This window comes from Chiloscyllium punctatum, chromosome 8 (assembly GCF_047496795.1).
Source record: "Chiloscyllium punctatum isolate Juve2018m chromosome 8, sChiPun1.3, whole genome shotgun sequence".
Taxonomy (NCBI): domain Eukaryota; kingdom Metazoa; phylum Chordata; class Chondrichthyes; order Orectolobiformes; family Hemiscylliidae; genus Chiloscyllium; species Chiloscyllium punctatum.
This window is the reverse complement of record NC_092746.1, coordinates 73,385,211-73,404,318: the sequence shown is the minus strand read 5'-3', so window position 1 is coordinate 73,404,318 and position 19,108 is coordinate 73,385,211. Positions and strand designations below refer to the sequence as shown.

The 19,108-nt window shown below is 42.3% G+C and overlaps 1 protein-coding gene across 1 annotated transcript; it reads left to right on the top strand.

The window, feature by feature from the left end:
- The first annotated feature begins 4,944 nt into the window (after positions 1-4,944).
- On the top strand, positions 4,945-10,246 carry LOC140480649 (frizzled-1-like). Its single transcript, XM_072575797.1, has 2 exons — positions 4,945-5,117; positions 5,195-10,246. The coding sequence occupies exon 2, from the start codon at positions 5,249-5,251 to the stop codon at positions 6,947-6,949; it is 1,701 nt and encodes a 566-aa protein (XP_072431898.1). The 5' UTR covers positions 4,945-5,117; positions 5,195-5,248; the 3' UTR covers positions 6,950-10,246.
- Positions 10,247-19,108: the final 8,862 nt, after the last annotated feature.

The following is a 19,108-nucleotide window of genomic DNA, read 5'->3' as shown; positions in this document are numbered from 1 at the left end:
AACTGCCCCTCCCCCCATTATCCCAACTCTGTCTTTTATTCATCAGAGTCTAGATTAGAGTGGTGCTGGAAAAGTACAGCAGGTCAGGCAGTATTCGAGGAGCAGGAAAATCAATGTTTCGGGCAAAAGCCCTTCATCCAGCACCACTCTAATCTAGACTCTGGTTTCCAGCATCTGCAGTCCTTGTTTTTACCGTGCATTCATCAGTCAATCCTCTTATCCTCTTCACATACTACCTTCAACACCATGATATGGAGGAGCCAGTGTTGGATTGAGGTGTATGAAGTTGAAAAAAATCACAACACCAGGTCATAGTCCAACAGGTTTACTTGGAAGCACTGGCTTTCACAGCACTGCTCCTTCATCAGGTGATTGTACTCCACAACCACCTGAGGAAGGAGCAGCACTCTGAAAGTTAGTGTTTCCAAATAAACCTATTGGACTATAACCTGGTACAGCACCTGGCAAAAGCTCACACAGACACAGGGAGAATATCTGTGTCAAGATTTCACAGTCAATCAAGGGGGGCATCAAACCCAGATCCCTGTTGCTGTGAGACAGCAGCACTAACTTTTGAGCAACCATGTCACCCAGGTAAGAGAACCTTGTTAAGGGTAATTAGAAATGCTCAATAAGTACTGGCCTAACCACTAACACCCATCTCCCCTCAACAAATAACTTGCGCATTTGATTGGCTTCTGAGATCCTAGTAACCTAACACCTGAAAATTGAGGTCACTTTGGAAAATAACTTGAGATTTGCTGACCAGGTGTGTCATCCAGAATTTTGTGATACACTCCTATCTCAGCAGCAAGGTTCTAGGATCAAGTCCCATTCCATGACTTCAGCATAAATAATCGAGGCTGACAGCACAGCACCTGATTCAGATAATACAGCATTGTCTCACTGATCCTGGATAACACACACAAAGCTTCTTTGAGGCAAGCAAACAAACCACTTAAATGGTGGTTTCCTTGAAAAATGCTGTTGGGAAGTTGTTCAATGGGAAACCCTTCAACCCATTGCCACACCCTCTTATAACAGTTGTATAAGACTGCATTTGCTATTGGTTTCAGAAAAAAAAATTGATCATTCCACAAATAAGACATATAATGAATAAAGGGTGAGACAGCCCATTCTAATACCTTTTAAAATTAAATTGTATGTAAACAATTGAGAATGTAATGAAATTTAACCTGACAACAATGGTCTTGGGTGGAAGTGAGTACCGCAGATGCTGAAGGTTAGAGTCAAGATTAGAGTGGTGCGGGAAAAGCACAGCAGGTCAGACAGCATCCGAGGAGCAGGAAAAATTGGCATTTCAGGCAAAAGCCCTCATTCCTGAAGAAGGGCTTTTGCCCGAAATGTCGATTTTCCTGCTCCTCAGATGCTGTCTGACCCGCTGTGCTTTTCCAGCACCACTCTAACAATGGTCTTGGGGCTTTAACCACAAAATTCAGAATGCAGCAGACTTTTACTTGTGTAAGTTAAGAAGACCTGCATTTTGTAACACATTAAATTTTAATCCAAGTTATTTGTTCAAGGGATTTTTGATGTTTATCATCCATCCCTGATGACATTTGGAAAATCATAAATTAAGTCAAGCACAGTCAGCATAGCTCTGTGAAAGGGAAGTTGTGGCTGATTAATTTTTAAAACTATTTTGAGGAACTCTTAACCAGAGTGCATAGAGGTGAACCGGTAGATGTGTGGTATTTGAGAAGGTATTTGACAAGGAACCTCACAGAAGGTTCAGTCTAAGATAATCACTGTTGGTGTTTCAGGTAGTATACTGACATCAATCGCCATTTCTCTAATGGGCAACAAACAGTAAATCTCTCAGCCCCCTTCTGCCCTCAACTCCCCCTTCCCCCAACACATTCCTGCTCCTCGGATGTTGCCTGACCTGCTGTGCTTTTCTAGCGCCACACTTATTGACTCTGATCTCCAGCATCTGTGGTCCTCATTTTCTCGGAGTTTAAATCCTCCCAAGTTAATGACTGGGAGTGAGGATGCCAATGTACTGTAATCAAATTTGCAAATAAAAGCAAAATAGGTGGAAAGGCACAATATAAAATAGATAGATATTAATAGATATAGTGGACAAAAAGTTAGCAAATAGAGCATAATATGGGAAAGTGAGGTTCTTCATTGTGGGAGGAAGAACAAAGGAACTGTATTAGTTCAAGAGAAAATCTGCAAAACATGGGCACTTGAGGAGCTCTTATGTGCAAAACAAAGCTAATAATACAAGTGCAAATCATCAATGCTAATGGAACGTTGGCCCTTATTTTAGGGAGGGTTGGAGTAAGAAAGTAAGGAAGCCTTATTGCAATTGTACAAGGTGCTGGTGAGAGCACATCTGGAGTACAGTGAGCAGTTTTGGCCCCCCTATTTAAGGAAAGTTTCAATTCATTGGAGGCAGTATAGAAAAGATTCACTTGGATGATTCCCCGTATGGAGGGACAGTATAATAAGCAAAGGCTAAACAGTTTGGGTAACATTGGAATTTAGAAGAATGAGGGGTGATCTTATTGAAACTTAAGATTCTTTAAGGGGTTTGACCGGCTAAATGCTGAGGGAATGTTTCCCCTTCCTGGAAAAGTCTAGGTCCAGAGGGCATAAACTGGTAGCCCTGTATTCTGAGATTGGGAGGAATTTCTTCTGACAGCCAAGTATCTCTGGAACTCCTTGCCACAGGGTCTGAGTCTTTGTGCATAGTTAAGACCAAGATAGATGAATTGTTGGTCAATAGGGGGGAAAAAAGAATCAAATGTTATAGGGAAAACGCAGGAAAGTGGACATGAGGAATCTCAGATCACCTACGCTCCTGTGGAATGGTACAGCAGATCCAGGGGCCTGCTTTTTTTATTTCTAATGCTCTAACATTATAATTGTTTTGTGATGAAATGATAATTGTTCAAACTTGTAATGATTGCCTTTAATGAATTATTAATTTGTCATAATTCAGAATTTGCTTTCATGATTTTTCAACAATCCAATAACCTAAAGGTAGGGTTTAACACCTAATCTGCTCCTTTCAATGGACAAAAGAAAATCTCAAAGCCTTCTTTGTATTAGAGTATTATTCCCGGTACCCTAATCAAAAATCGTCACATTGCTATCTGCGAAAGCTTACTATCACTTTGCCTGCACTACAATGGCCACTACTGTTCAGAAGTATTCCATTCGCTACAAAGCAATAGGAAATATCCAGCGGTTGTGAAACACTATATTTCGCCATTGCCTCCTTTACAATGAGAGGCGACTCTAGTTAAGTACTAACAATGGATGTGTTAATTGCCAGCGCTCAATGTGGTTAAGTTCCACTGTGACTTTAACTGATCAAATTATTTACAACGATCACCGCAAGATTGTATTTTCCGACGTCGGCACCGTGGCGTCCAGATCTCATCAAAAGGTTCGCTGGTGAAACACGAGTTGACAACAGTTTAAAAAAAAACTGCGGATGCTGGAGAGCGGAGACAAAAACACAAACTGCTGGAGAAACTCAGCAGGCCTGTCAGTATCAATGAGAAGTGATCGTTTCGAGACGGTGACTCTTCATAGTTGATGGCCGACCCAGCCATTATACATAGCGTTACTACCTTATTTCGATAGTACCATAATCACGGTGAATGAAATAGGCTACCGAAACATTCGCAATTAAAATCGTTGAAGATGTTGACAAGTGAGATTTAACATGAGGCAAATAGGAATGTACGCAATTGTCAAAATTTGGAGGAGCCGGTGTTGGACTCGGGTGGACAAAGCTAAAAACAAAAATCACAACACCGTGTTGCGACTTGCATTTTTTTTAAAAATCCGTTTAGAGCAATCTAATGGCATTATTTTCTCTTCTGTTGCATTATCTCAGGCGAAACAATAATGAGTATTAAACAGTTATGGTTTATAATCTTCACATGCCGTCTTGCTTATAAGTACTGTCGGTGTAGTTTCCAATTGCACACAGAATTTAAAGTTTGTTATTTCACGCAGTGACTTACTTCAATATCCACATTAAAACAACAAAACTTGACGTGCCTTACTAGTTTCATAAGCAAAAAAGACTGAAAGATAACTCGGTTCAGTCATAGGTGCAGCCAGAGTCACCTAAACTACTAGGTGAATATTTAAAACCCGAACTTTCAGAAGTGTCCGAATGCTCTCGTTTACTGCCTTTGGATAGATGAAGCTTCCAAGACAATGAAATTTCGGTCTTGCACCCTGCTTCCCCAGTTCCGTACTCTCCTGAAAGTTCCCACCCAGCTCTTCCTTCCCAAAGTTTCAAAATACCATCCATTGTTGCAGCGCCGAAAATTTCAATCTCTATCTCCGAACACTTCCAGTTCCTGAGCCATGCCCTCATTACACCTCTCAAAGTTTACGCATTCCACTCCCGAAGACCGCCCATTTGAAAGTTCGGTGCCTCATTCTCCCTTTCTTGAGCCCTATTTCCCTGAAGTTGCAGCTTCCTGACTCTCACCTTCCCAGTAAAACGCCAAAGCTCAGCTCCCTCTAGGCTTTGATACTCAAAAACATGACTCATTCACATTCCCTTCTACAATTCCTGGCTCTTCAATCTGTTGACTGTGACTGTAGTCAGTGCCTTCCTGATCCGTTCCCCTTCCCTCCCCAAGCATCCAGCACCTTGCCCGTAACCTCTGAGCTCCCCGGGGTGAAGAAAACAGCGGCCTGAACAATAAAAGCCGGAATGCCGCTGCCTCACTCGCTAAACAGGACAGAACCTCCCCTGGGAGCCGCTGTACACATTCTCCTCGATCCTACCCCTCCCGCCCCCAAAGGCTGCCAATTATTCAAATTACCCCACGGACACCAACCAATCATCACCCTCTCTATCACAAGGGCTGGGCTAGAATCGGATCATGATTGGTTCGGATTTGTAGATCGCAGGGTCCCGAGCCGGTTTCAAGGCGCCTCTTGCCGTGATTGCGCAGAACCAGGCGGCTGGGGGCTCCTAGAAACAGGCGGCAGGGAGCTGATGGAGTGACACAAATGGACAGTGGAGTCGGCGCTGGGTTTGTGCTCGGCTCGGGGCTGTTTTTATTTTGGCATCCGAATCGTTTCCAGTGTAAAATCACATCCTCCCCCCAAACGTAAGTGCTCAACATTGTTTTTCTTTTTTTAAAAAACAAGGACAACAAATAAAACTTCTGTGTATTTCATGCCGTAGGATCATTTCCTGCCTCGAAGTAGTTTGAAGAGAGGGAAAGAGCGAGGGAAAAGTATGGCTGTGAGTAATTGTTTCCATCTGGATCCGTGCAAACTTGCGAGCGCTCGGTGGCTGTTTGTGCTTCATCTGTTCCTCCTTGGCCCGGGACCTGTGCGGCCACAGGGACAGTACAATAGCGAGAGGGGCATCTCCATCCCGGACCATGGCTTTTGCCAGCCCATCTCGATCCCCCTGTGCACCGACATCGCCTACAACCAGACCATCATGCCGAACCTGTTGGGGCACACGAATCAGGAAGACGCGGGCCTGGAGGTGCACCAATTCTACCCGCTGGTGAAAGTGCAGTGCTCGCCCGAGCTGAAGTTTTTCCTGTGCTCCATGTACGCGCCGGTGTGCACGGTGCTGGAGCAGGCGATCCCCCCGTGCCGGTCGCTGTGTGAGCGGGCCAGGCAGGGCTGCGAGGCGCTCATGAACAAATTCGGCTTCCAGTGGCCCGAGAGCCTGCGCTGCGAGAACTTCCCCGTGCACGGATCTATCGACTTGTGCGTGGGGCAGAACAACACCGAGCGGGGCAGCCCGACCCTGGACCCCACCGAGTCGTTACCGAACGCCGGCACCATCTACCCCCGGGGCTACCCGGGCCGCCAGCAGTTCATCTGCCCGCGGGTGCTCAAAGTGCCCAGCTACCTGAACTACCACTTCCTGGGCGAGAAGGATTGCGGGGCGCCGTGCGAGCCGTCCCGCACCAACGGCCTGATGTACTTCAGCGAGGAGGAGCTGAAGTTCTCGCGGATCTGGATCGGGATCTGGTCGGTGCTGTGCTGCGCCTCCACCCTGTTCACGGTGCTCACCTACCTGGTGGACATGCAGCGGTTCAGCTACCCGGAGCGGCCCATCATCTTCCTGTCGGGCTGCTACACCATGGTGGCGATCGCGTACATCGCGGGCTTCCTGCTGGAGGAGAGGGTGGTCTGCAACGACCGGTTCGCCGAGGACGGCTACAGGACGGTGGCGCAGGGCACCAAGAAGGAAGGCTGCACCATCCTCTTCATGATGCTCTACTTCTTCAGCATGGCCAGCTCGATCTGGTGGGTGATCCTGTCGCTCACCTGGTTCCTGGCGGCGGGAATGAAGTGGGGCCATGAGGCGATCGAGGCCAACTCGCAGTACTTCCACTTGGCGGCCTGGGCGGTGCCGGCCATCAAGACCATCACCATCCTGGCGGTGGGCCAGGTGGACGGCGACGTGCTCAGCGGGGTCTGCTTCGTGGGCCTCAACAACGTGGACGCGCTGCGCGGCTTCGTGCTGGCGCCGCTGTTCGTCTACCTGTTCATCGGCACCTCCTTCCTGCTGGCCGGCTTCGTGTCTCTGTTCCGCATCCGCACCATCATGAAGCACGACGGCACCAAGACCGAGAAGCTGGAGAAGCTGATGGTGCGCATCGGCATCTTCAGCGTGCTCTACACCGTGCCCGCCACCATCGTCATCGCCTGCTACTTCTACGAGCAGGCTTTCCGCCAGCAGTGGGAGAAGAGTTGGGTCAACCAAGCCTGCAAAAGTTACGCCATCCCGTGCCCCCACAGCGAGCAGCCCCACATGAGGCCGGACTTCACCGTCTACATGATCAAATACCTCATGACACTTATCGTGGGCATCACCTCAGGCTTTTGGATCTGGTCCGGTAAGACTTTACACTCGTGGCGCAAGTTCTACACTAGACTCACAAACAGTAAGCACGGCGAGACGACAGTGTGAAAGCAAAATGACATTTTTATTGCAGAAGAAAACAAAACATTCCTCCCTCCAAGACGGTGGGAGATTATACACACACACACAAAGTCCTGACTTTTGAGATGTGACCGACTCTTTCAAGTACTGTACGTTGTAAATAGCATCTGTAAGATTTTTTTTGTAATTATATATTTGTATTTAAAATATCACCTCCAGAGGTGTATCTTGTTTCCTCAATGTGTGGAGGATTTTTAAAAAAAATTCTTGATTCGAAGGGGGGAGGGGAGGAGGCACTGGTTGTTTCAGTGCTCGGAAACCAAGGATTGCCGTAACTCAACTTGTAGTCGAAAGTCGAGACGGAACTGCAAATGAGTCAGACTCGCAAGTTAATCCTGGTGCCTGCCAACTCGCATGTCTGAATGCTGAACCTTTCGAGACATAAATTGGACCCGGAGGCAAATGGGACGATTAGTTTTACTCTGGAATGAAAGGCGTCCCTTGGGTCCTAACGCCAACCAAGTTAACATCGCTATTTGTTACACAACCTCAGAACAATTGAATCGAGGGCGACTGTACATAAAGACCTGATAAAACGGTGGCTTTATGCATTATCTTTACCTATGGACGCCAAGGTTCAACTTAGCATGATCTCACCTGATGAGTGCCCTGCTTCCAAATAATAAAGTTAATTAATATTTGGCTGTTTTAGTCTTGAATATTAATCTACCCGTAAATTGATTTATACATGAAAATGCTGGATCAAAATTTAACTGAAAAATTTCAGGGCATACGAGCACTTAACTTTCTTATTTATTTTGATTATTTCCTCATTATTGTCAGTAAGTTCAATGCCTGGTGTATTAGGAAAAATCTCACCATTATTATGTTAACTTAGTGATAGTGAAATATCACCCTCAATATAAGTTTGCTGTTAATTGTTTTGACGTGACTTTGTCTTAACATGTTTTGGGAGACGAAAAACAGCTTTCGTGTAACCTCTCTGAAAGAAATTGTTTAAAATCCCAGAAAACTGGTGGCACCATTTATATTCAACTGCACTGAACAGTTGAACAAGCAAAATTAATATTCTTGATAAAATCTTTTTTCAGAAAGCATGTGAGCAGAATTGAGCAGGTTGAGCTGAGAGTAATGTTAGAAACCAGACATGGTGTTGGTATGGGTGGAGCATTGACTCAATGTTTTATTAGTGCTGAGAAGAACCTATTTCCATTCTATTCCAAGTGAGTGGTCCAGAAATCAAATGATGTGTAGAAGTAATCTGTAGTAGTATACACATCACATTTAATCTATTGATTGAAACATGGGCCATTTCTCTCTGAAAATGGCAAGAGCCTTTTCCTTTTTCATTGTACTATATTACAAGCATTTTAGTACAAGCATTTTAAAAACACCATAACTGCACCTCCAGGCATTTTTATTGTATGCATTTTAAATGATTTGCATGAATGTCATGAAATAATGAATAGGAGTCTGTAGCCATAACATCATACAAGCCTGTACACATGGTTGAAATTTGTTTATTGGCTTCAAGTCCCTGATGAGCGAAAAAATGTCTGAACTTGGTATTCATTTATTTTTGTTCACCATTACAGAATCCTTTATATTTATAGAGCAATAGAAAAGTTTATATATTCCATATTTTTAATTTCTTTGAAATAAAACTTTCAATTTTTTGTACAAAAATTAAATTGAGTCTGCCTTTACAGAAGTTTGCGTGCTTTTTTCAAAAAAAACACACTGGTACAATGTATTGTGCAGCAAGGTTTTAATTTTTTTTGATGGGTGGGAACAGAATGCTCCTTGGCTTGCTGTTGGGAAATGTTTTCGTAGCTATGTTTTCATTTACGTATCTGCTCTTTGAAACCAGAATAGATAAATAGTATTTTTGATTATAATGTTGTATTGTTTCTTGTAAAATATTTTATCAGTTTAACACTTAATGTCATACTTTACTTTTAGTTTTTGGAAATTTTGTTTAAATAACAAGCACATTTTTTCCCCACAAGTCTACATGACTTCAAGCAATGCATTGTGTTCATGCAAACAAATGAAAGCAAAACAAGCATTTTTATAAGCCCACCAATTTAAAAAAATATTTGTACATCAAGAGATGATTATATTTCTGTCTGTGCAGAAGTTAATTGATTTTTTAGTACATAGGAGCACATTCTAACAATAAACAGATTTCAAAATGTGTAAATATAAGCTACTGTTCCCACCAGGGTCAAATGAATTAGAAGCTTTAAATGCAGCGGGCATTTATTTTAAGAAACTAAAAAAAAATCACTAGACTAAATTTTAGAATGGACAGTTGAATGTTATAGGAGCCTTATGTATCAGGACTTTTGTCTGCATTCTTTGATTTACATGTTTTCAAACATGCTGTGATCCATATGTTTTTCTGTTTCTGTTTCACAATATGTGTACAATTCAAATGCTTTGGAGGTAAGTAATTTATATATGACCAACTGTATCTTTTGAAACATTGAAAACTTGTACATCACAGTTGTGACAAAATTTAATTCTGGCTTGGCAGTTTCCAAAAATAGATTTAAATGTCACTTAGCTATGTGATTCTCACCAGGATTGCAGATTATGTATTTAAAGAAAATTATTTGTGCCACTGAGGATGAATATTTAAAAGTACAATTGTCCCCAAAGTTAACTTAAAGTCTTCAATTTAAATATTAAAATCTTCTACAACTGCTTAAGGATCTCAAGTATATTAATGTGAATTATTTTCAAAACTGCAGTTCAAAACAGTCTATATAATTAATTTCATTGCAGCAATCATTATGGTTTTATGAAGATAAATGTATGCATTTGTCAAGGTCATACACCAGCTGTTTTGTGATGCTTTTCTAAAAGTAGTAGACCACCATTAACTCCCTTAATCTATAGGTATATTTATGCATATCCAATACAGAATGGGTGCTCTAATCCTTGTTTATTTCCTAAGGGAGTGGCAGATTGTACAGACATGTGACTAGATTTTGGGAAAGAAAATTCTTGGTTTGTCATTTGGTTCTTAGATCCTATTTTTGGAAGTTTGTCATTAAATAGTACTGTGAAGCTTCATTTTTCTTCAACGTTTAAGTAGTCTGGAACATAGAGGTGCCTTTCTGCATTTAAATTGTGCAGTTTTAAGTCTCCATTGCTAATTACTGAGCTGCAAATTATTCTATATCAATGTCATGCGTATTCCTATTGGTGCATATTTGCTGAATAATTTGAGTAAAATTTGTATAAATTGTGAAAAATTAGTAACTTAAAGAATCACATCCTCAAAAAAACAAGTTTAAAATAGATTTTTGATAAACTATAATTTAAAAAAAAATGTCACATTGATTCTTTCCATTTCAAATGAATCTGAAATTAAAATTTTAATCCAAATGCAAGTATATATGTATAAGTAAGTCAGCATATATTTTTTAAAAAACGTTTCAAATGGAAGAATGCTATATAGGATTTACACTATTTTTAAATGTTTGAATATTCAAAGATTTCAGTTCAAAATGTTAAAATTAAACATTGTAAAAATATCTGATCCATGGCTATTCTATTTCATTGCATCTAAGGCAAATTTAATTTATATTTTCATTTTCACTTAATCTGGGGTAGCTATTGGTTGAAATAACATTGATAAAGAACTGGTGTTAAGATGTATTTTCACAACTTATGTATCCTGGCTGGTGGGGTTTTCCATTATGCAGTCTACAAGATCAGATACTGCTTTAGAAATCACTTAATTCCAGATCATCTTATTATACATCATTTTGTTTTAAATGATCCTACCAGAACAATAATACTCTGGCTTTTTGTTCCACAGATGAAATATTTCTGGTGTGCAAAATAATATCTAATCTATTTTCTATAATTTTTATTATCAGTTTTTAAAAGAAAGAATATTCACAATCTGTTTTACTGACAGGGGAGCTATAACATGTCACTGCCTTCGAATTCCACAAATCCACTTTCAAAGCAAAGATACTTTGTAATACATATAGTAATACATTGTATGAGAGACTATTAACTTATAGTTTTTCACCTATAACATGACTTATTTGATAATTTTTGTTCGTAAATCTGTTGGAGACCATATCTTCTGTAGGACATTTTGAAATAGAAACAAACTCAATGCTTTTGGTGGCTGGAAAGTAAGTCACACAACTCTCCACAGCTTGGTTATTAAATATGCACTTCCATCTCCACGGTGCTGCTCTTGCACTGTCTTGTGTTCAGCAGTAGTAGATGTGCTTTGCTACTGCTGGGACATCGCTCCATTCACACTACATATTTAAAAGCCAGCTGTATGCCATTTGAAACACTGCCAGGAACTGCTCTTAGTATCTTACTGTACAAATCAAAACAACATGGCTGATAGGCCAGGTTGGCACCTACTTCACAGACAAGAACCTCCCAAGATCCTGATGGTCAAGGTGGTGGAGAAGAAGGCTGTTTTCTTTTTCCAACGACTACCAGAAGAGATCATGACAGCAGACAGGGCCGCCCCCAATCTGAAGTTGCTACCCAGATCAGTAGTTTCCATGGTCTTGAAGGAACTCTCACCAATGCTATAAGAACTACCTCATACTTAGTCTATTGGTCCCATCACAAACCAAGACTCATGACTTACAACCTTCACTATTACATGCACCATCTTTCTTGATTCCTCTCACCCCCACCCCCAAAAATAAATGATCTGGTGTAGAGTAATAAAGCTATACAGCAGAGAAACAGATCTTTCCATCCAAGTTTCCCAAACTAAATTACTCCCTGCTTTTGGTCCATATCCCTCTAAACCTATCCTGTTCATTTACCTGTCCAAATGTCTTAAATATTGTAACTGTACCTGCATCTATCACTTCCTATGGCTGTTCATTCCACATACAAACCACCCTCTTTGTGGGAAAATGTTGCCCCTCAGGTCCCTTTTAAACCTTTATCCTCTCACTTTAAAAGTGTGCCCCATAGTTTTGAATTTTCCCACCCTCAGGAATAGATCTTTGTTATTCACCTTATCTGTGCCCCTCATGATTTTATAAACCCTGATAAGGTCACCCCTCAACTTCCAATGTTCTAATGAAGAAAGTCCCTGCCTATCCAGCTCAAATTATAGCTCAAACACTCCAATCCCAGCAACATCCTGATAAATGGGTTGGGATATCTGGTTGGCATGGACAGGCTGGACCGAAGGGTCTGTTTCCATGCTGTACATCTCTATGACTCTAAATCTTTTCTGAACCCTGTTCAATTTCATACTACCCTTCCTGTAGCAGGGCATTCAGAATTGTACACAGTATCCATAAGTGGCCATACTAATTTCCTCTACAACCTCACCATGGTGTACTGTACTGAGTGGTCTGAGCAATGAAGTCAAGTGTGCTAATCATCATCTTAAGCACCTCATCTACCTGTGCCAAAATTTTTAAAGGGCTCCACTGGGTAGTGTATAAGTCCTACCTCTGTTTGTTTTACCAAAATGCAATATCCCTCATTTATCCAAATTAAACTTCGTCTGCCAGTCTTCAGCCCATTGGCCCAATTGATCAATATTTCTTTGCAACCTCTGTCGGCTGTACCATCAATTTTGGTGTCATCTGTAAACTTACTACCGTACCTCCTATATTCTCATCCAAATCCTTTGTATAAATGACAAACTACACTGGACCCAGTACCAATTCTTGTGGAACATAGCTGGTTACTGGCCTCCAGTCTGAAAAACAACCCTGCACGATCATCCTCTGTCTCCTTCCTGTCTCAAACCAGTTTTATACCCTGAATCCCATGTGATATAACTTTACTAATCAGTTTACAATACGGAACCTTGTCTTAAGGCTTTACTAATGTCCATATAGACAATGTCTACCACTCTGCCCTCATCAATCTTTTTGGTTATGTCCTCAAAAGGACTCAAATCAAGTTTGTGAGACACAATTGCCCATTCACAAAGCCATGCTGAGTATCCTTTATCAGTCCTGGCCTCTCCAAATGTATGTAGATCCTATAACTCAGAATCCCCTCCAACAACTTACCTGCCTCTGATGTCAGACTCACCAGTCAATAATTCCCAGGTTCCTCCTTACAACCTTTCTTAAGTAAAGGCACCCTCTAGTCCTCCAGCATCTCACCCATGGCTGTGGATGACACAGGGGTCCTGCAATTTCTTTCCTAACTGTTCCGTAATGTCTGGGTCATGTCCCGGAGATTTATCCACTTTTATGTTTTTTTAAGACCTCCAGCACTCCTTTTGTATAGTGGACTGTTTTCAAAACATCAGTATTTATTTTCCTGCATTCCCTGTCCTCCATTTCCTTTCCTAAAGCAAAAAAAAATGCGAAATATTCGTTTAGTAACTCTCTCATCTCCTGTAGGTACACACATGGATGACCTCCTTGATCTTTAAGGGCCCATATTCCCTCCCAGTGGCTTCTTTGCTCTTAACGTACTTGTAGAACCTTTCTGAAATCTCCTTAGCTTTGTCTGCCAGGGCTATCTCATATGCCCTTTTTGTCCTGGTTTCCCTAATAAGAATCCCCTTGCAACCCTTTTAATCTTCAAGAGATTCACATGATCTCTGCTTCCTCTGTGCTTCATATTTACTCACTCTGGACATTTTACCACGTTTGACTGAGGAGTTAGCAGCCCCTGGTCAACCATGATTCCCCTTGACTGTACTAAGAACTACTCTCTTTGACTTTCAGACATGGCCACTTAGATAAATAGTCATAGAGATGTACAGCATGGAAACAGACCCTTCGGTCCAACCTGTCCATGCTGACCAGATATCCCAACACAATTAGTCCCACCTGCCAGCACCCGGCCCATATCCCTCCAAACCATTCCTATTCATATACCAATCCAAATGCCTCTTAAATGGTGCCATTGTACCAGCCTCCACCACTTCCTCTGGCAGCTCATTCTATACATGCATCACCCTCTGCATGAAAAAGTTGCCCCTTAGGTCTCTTTTATGTCTTTCCCCTCACACCCGAAACCTATGCCCTCTAATTCTGGACTCCCCAACCCCAGGGAAAAGACTTTGTCTATTTATCATATCCATGCCCCTTATAATTTTGTAAACCTCGATAAGGTCACCCCTCAGTCTCTGATGCTCCAGGGAAAACAGCCCCAGCCTGTTCAGCGTCTCCCAATAGCTCAAATCCTCCAACCCTGGCAATATCCTTGTAAATCTTTTCTGAACCCTTTCAAGTTTCACAACATCTTTCCGATAGGAAGGAGACCAGAACTGCATGCAATATTCCAACAGTGGCCTAAGCAATGTCCTGTACAGCGGACATGACCTCCCAACTCCTGTACTCAATACTCTGATCAATAAAGGAAAGCATACCAAACGCCTTCTTCACTATCCTATCTACCTGTGACTCCAGTTTCAAGGAGCTATGACGTGCACTCCAAGGTCTCTTTGTTCAGCAACACTCCCTAGGACCTTACCATTAAGTGTATAGGTCCTGCTAAGATTTGCTTTCTCAAAATGCAGCACCTCACATTTGTCTGAATTAACCTCCATCTGCCACTTCTCAGCCCAATGGCCCATCTGGTCCAGATCCTGTTGTAATCTGAGGTAACCCTCTTCGCTGTCCACTACACCTCCAGTTTTGGCGTCATCTGCAAACTTACTAACTGTACTTCTTATGCTCGCACCAAATCATTTATGTAAATGACAAAAAGTAGAGGACCCAGCACTGATCCTTGTGGCACTCCACTGGTCACAGGCCTCCAATCTGAAAAGCAACCCTCCACCACCGCCCTCTGTCTTCTACCTTTGAGCCAGTTCTGTATCCAAATGGCTAGTTCTCCCCGTATTCCATGAGATCTAACCTTGCTGATCAGTTTCCCATGGGTAACCTTGTCGAACGCCTTACTGAAGTCCATATAGATCACATCTACTGACCTGCCCTCATCAATCCTCTTTGTTACTTCTTCACAAAACTCAATCAAGTTTGTGAGACATGATTTCTCATACACATAGCCATGTTGACTATCCCTAATCAGTCCTTGCCTTTCCAAATACATGTACATCCTGTCCCTCAGGATTCCCTCCAACAACTTGCCCACCACCGAGGTCAGGCTCACCGGTCTATAGTTCCCTGGCTTGTCTTTACTGCCCTTCTTAAACAGTGGCACCATGTTTGCCAACCTCAAGTCTTCCTGCACCTCACCTGTGACTATCGATGATACAGATATCTCAGCAAGAGGCCCAGCAACCACTTCTCTGGCTTCCCACAGAGTTCTTGGGTACACCTGATCAGGTCCTGGGGATTTATCAAGACATCCAGCACTAAATGAGCTTCAATTATGAGCCATAGAAGCTGCTGCGACATGCTGTAGAGTACATAGAGTCACAGAGATATACAGCGCAGAAACAGACCCTTTGGTCCAACTCTTCCATACTGACCAAATATCCGAAACTAATCTAGTCCCATTTGCCAGCACTTTGCCCATATCCCTCTCAAACCTTCCTATTCATATACCCATCCAGGTGTCTTTTAAATGCTGCAGTTGTTCCAGACTCCACCACTTCCTCTGGCAGATCCCTTTTAAAACTTTCTTTTCTCTCTCACCCTAAACCTATGCCCTATAGTTCTGGACTCTCCCACCCGAGGGAAAAGACAATGTCTGTTTACTCTATCCATGCCACTCATGATTTTATACAGCACTAGGTTATGTGATTTTAAATTTTGTACACCCTAGTCCAATACCAGCATCTCCAAATCATGGTTTTATATGTCTCTATTAGGTCACCCCTCAGCCTTCTGATGCTCCAGGGAAAACGGCCCCAGCTTATTCAGCCTCTTCCTACAGCTCAAACCCTCCAATCTTTTCTGAACCCTTTCAAGTTTCACAACATCCTTCCTATAGCAGGGAGACCAGAATTGCACACAATATTCAAAACGTGGCATTACCAGTGTGTATGGCACAAGCTGCATGGCTTTCTGACTATTCTAAAGGACGAGGCAAAACAGAGATGCTGTGAGCAACGAAGTAGGCGTAAAGTGAGTGAGCTTCAGAAGAGCAAGCTAAGAGCCCAGAGATCCAACATGTTTTAATGCATGAGATGAGTGCTTATCCTGAATGCAAAGTGATGTGGCAGCTGCATTATAGTACAAGGTGTTCTTGAGCTCTAAAGCATAGTAATGAAGTGATGAACTGTATAAAGGATTAATCTTGAGATATGCCACGCTGATGTGGTGAACCTGAACCTTTGCAGATGCCAATTCCTGTGGATGGAGGGGGCGTGTGAGGGTGCAGCATGGAGTGTGCCCTGAGATGTGGAGCAATGTTGACAGAAGTACATGTCTGGGGAAGATGCTGGCAAGGTGCACCTGCTGGGCTCATGTTCTGACTCAAGTCAGCAATCGACATCATCTGGTTTCTCAATAGTAGGTGGGAAAATAGCAACCTTAATATTAGTGAGTGAGATTAGATAATAATGAAATGCCCACTAACTAGCAAGATTCTCATCTAGACATTAAAACTTTAAGCTAGAAATAAGTTTTTTTTCTCTCATCATTGATATCCCTATATTTTCCAAATTTTCTCCCCGTTGAACACATTGTTGAGGCTGGTAAAGTTCCATCAATTTTGTTATATATGCACAATGTAGGAGGAATGTCATGTGAACTTGAACTGAAATACCACCTCAAGGATTTAAGATGGCATAACAAAGAGAAAATGTTATTGTGGGTTGATTCCATCAATTAAAATAAGCATCCAACAAGAAGCCACACCTGTTAGCTGTGCATGCTTTGGAACCCTGACCCACACTATGCATAATACTATACTATGTGTGGTCAGGTCAGGCCCTCCAGTGACTTGTGTTCTTAAATCTGATTGTATGTTTTTCTTAAAATGCTGCAACCTCACATAAAAAGCTAGAAAGGAGGAGATTCACTCCATTTAAGTAAGTAACTAAGGCTGGAGTGATTAATCAAATGTAGCGCAGCATAAGAGATATGTGTCAATTTCCTCACCTTCAACCTTAAGACACAATTTACTTGTAACTGCCTTGTAATGAACTTCAGAACAGCTCTCTGACGCCAGTTTTCATTAACTTTTAAAATAGCAAACACAATCAAAGCAACAACAATCATCAGCACATGAAGGCTGTGAACCAGGAAATGCATCCACTAACCCAAGCAAACTGTATTTGCAAATGTTGATATTGAGTCATAGAGATGCACTGCACGGAAAAAGTCCCTTCACTCTAACTCGCCCATCCGACCAGATATCCCACCCAATCTAATCCCACCTGCCAGCACCCGGCCCAAATCCCTCCAAACCCTTCCTATTCATATACCCATCAAGATGCCTTTTAAATGTTGCAATTGTACTAGTCTCCCCCACTTCCTCTGGCAGCCCATTTCACACATGCATCACCCTCTGTGAAAAAGTTGCCCCTTAGGTCCTTTTTAAATCTTTCTCCTCTCACCCTAAACCTATACCCTCCAGTTTTGGACTCGCCCACCTCAGGGAAAGACCTTGTCTATTTATCCTATCCATCCACCTCATGATTTTATGAACCTCTATAACGTCACCCCTCAGCCTCCAATGCTCCAGGGAAAACAGCCCCAGCCTATTCAACATCTCCGTATAGCTCAAATCCTCCAACCCTGGCAACATCCTTGTAAATCTATTCTGAACCCGTTCAAGTTTCACAACATCTTTCCGATAGGAAGGAGACCAGAATTGCACGCAATGTTCCAAAAGTGGCCTAAACCAATGTCCTGTACAACCGCAACATGACCTCCCAACTCCTTTACTCAGTACTCTGACCAATAAAGCAAAGCATACCAAACACCTTCTTCACTATCCTATCTACCTGTGACTACTTTCAAGGAGCTATGAATATGCACTTTGTTCAGCAACTCTCCTTACCATTAAGTGTATAGGTCCTGCTAAGATTTGCTTTCACAAAGTGCAGCATGTCACATTTATCTAAATTAAACTCCATCTGCCACTCCTCAGCCCATTAGCTCATCTGATCAAGATCCCGTTGTAATCTGAGGTAACATTCTTCAATGTCCACTACACCTCCATTTTTGGTGTCAACTGCAAACTTACTAACTATACCTCTTATGCTCACATCCAAATCATTTATATAAATGAGGAAAAGTAGTGGACCCAGCACCGATCCTTGTGGCACTCCACTGGTCACAGGCCTCCAATCTGAAAAACAACTTCCACCATGACCCTCTGTTATCTACCTTTGAGCCAGTTCTGTCTCCAAATGGCGAGTTCTCCCTGTACTCATTGACATCTAACCTTGCTAACTAGTCTCCCATGGGGAACCTTGTTGAAAGCCTTACTGAAGTCCATATCGATCACGTCTACTGCTATGCCCTCATCAATCCTCTTTGTTACTTCTTCAAAAAAAAACTCAATAAAGTGTGTCAGACATGCCTTTCCATGGACAAAGCCATGTTGACTATCCCTTATCAGTCCTTGCCTTTCCAAATGCATGTACATCCTGTCCCTCAAGATTCCCTACAACAACTTGCCACCACCAAAATCAGGCTCACTGGTCTTTGGTTCCCTAGCTTGTCCTTACCACCCCTCTTAAATACTGGCACCATGTTCGGCAATTTCCAGTCTTCTGGCACCTCACCTGTAACTATCGATGATATAAATATCTCAGCAAGAGGCCCAGCAATCACTTCCCTAGCGTCCCACAGAGTTCTAGGGTATACCTGATCAGGTCCTGGAGATTAATCCACTTTAATGCATTTCAAGACATTCAGCACTTCCTCCTCTCTAATATGGGCATCTTTCAAGATATCACCATCTATTTCCCTACATTCTATATCATTCATGTCCATTTCCACAGGAAACACTGATGCAAAATACTCATTTGGTATCTTCTCCCATCTCCTGTGGCTCCACATAAAGGCCGCCTTGCTGATCTTTGAGGGGCCCAATTCGCTCCCTAGTTACCTTTTTGTCCTTAATGTATTTGTAAAAACCCTTAACACTATTTACCAAAGCTATCTCATGTCCCCTTTTTGTCCTCCTGATTTCTCTCTTGAGTATACTCCTACTTCCTTTATACTCTTCTAAGGATTCACTTGATCGATCCTGTCTATACCTGACATATGCTTCCTTCTTTTTCTTCACCAAACCTTCAATGTCATCCAGCATTCC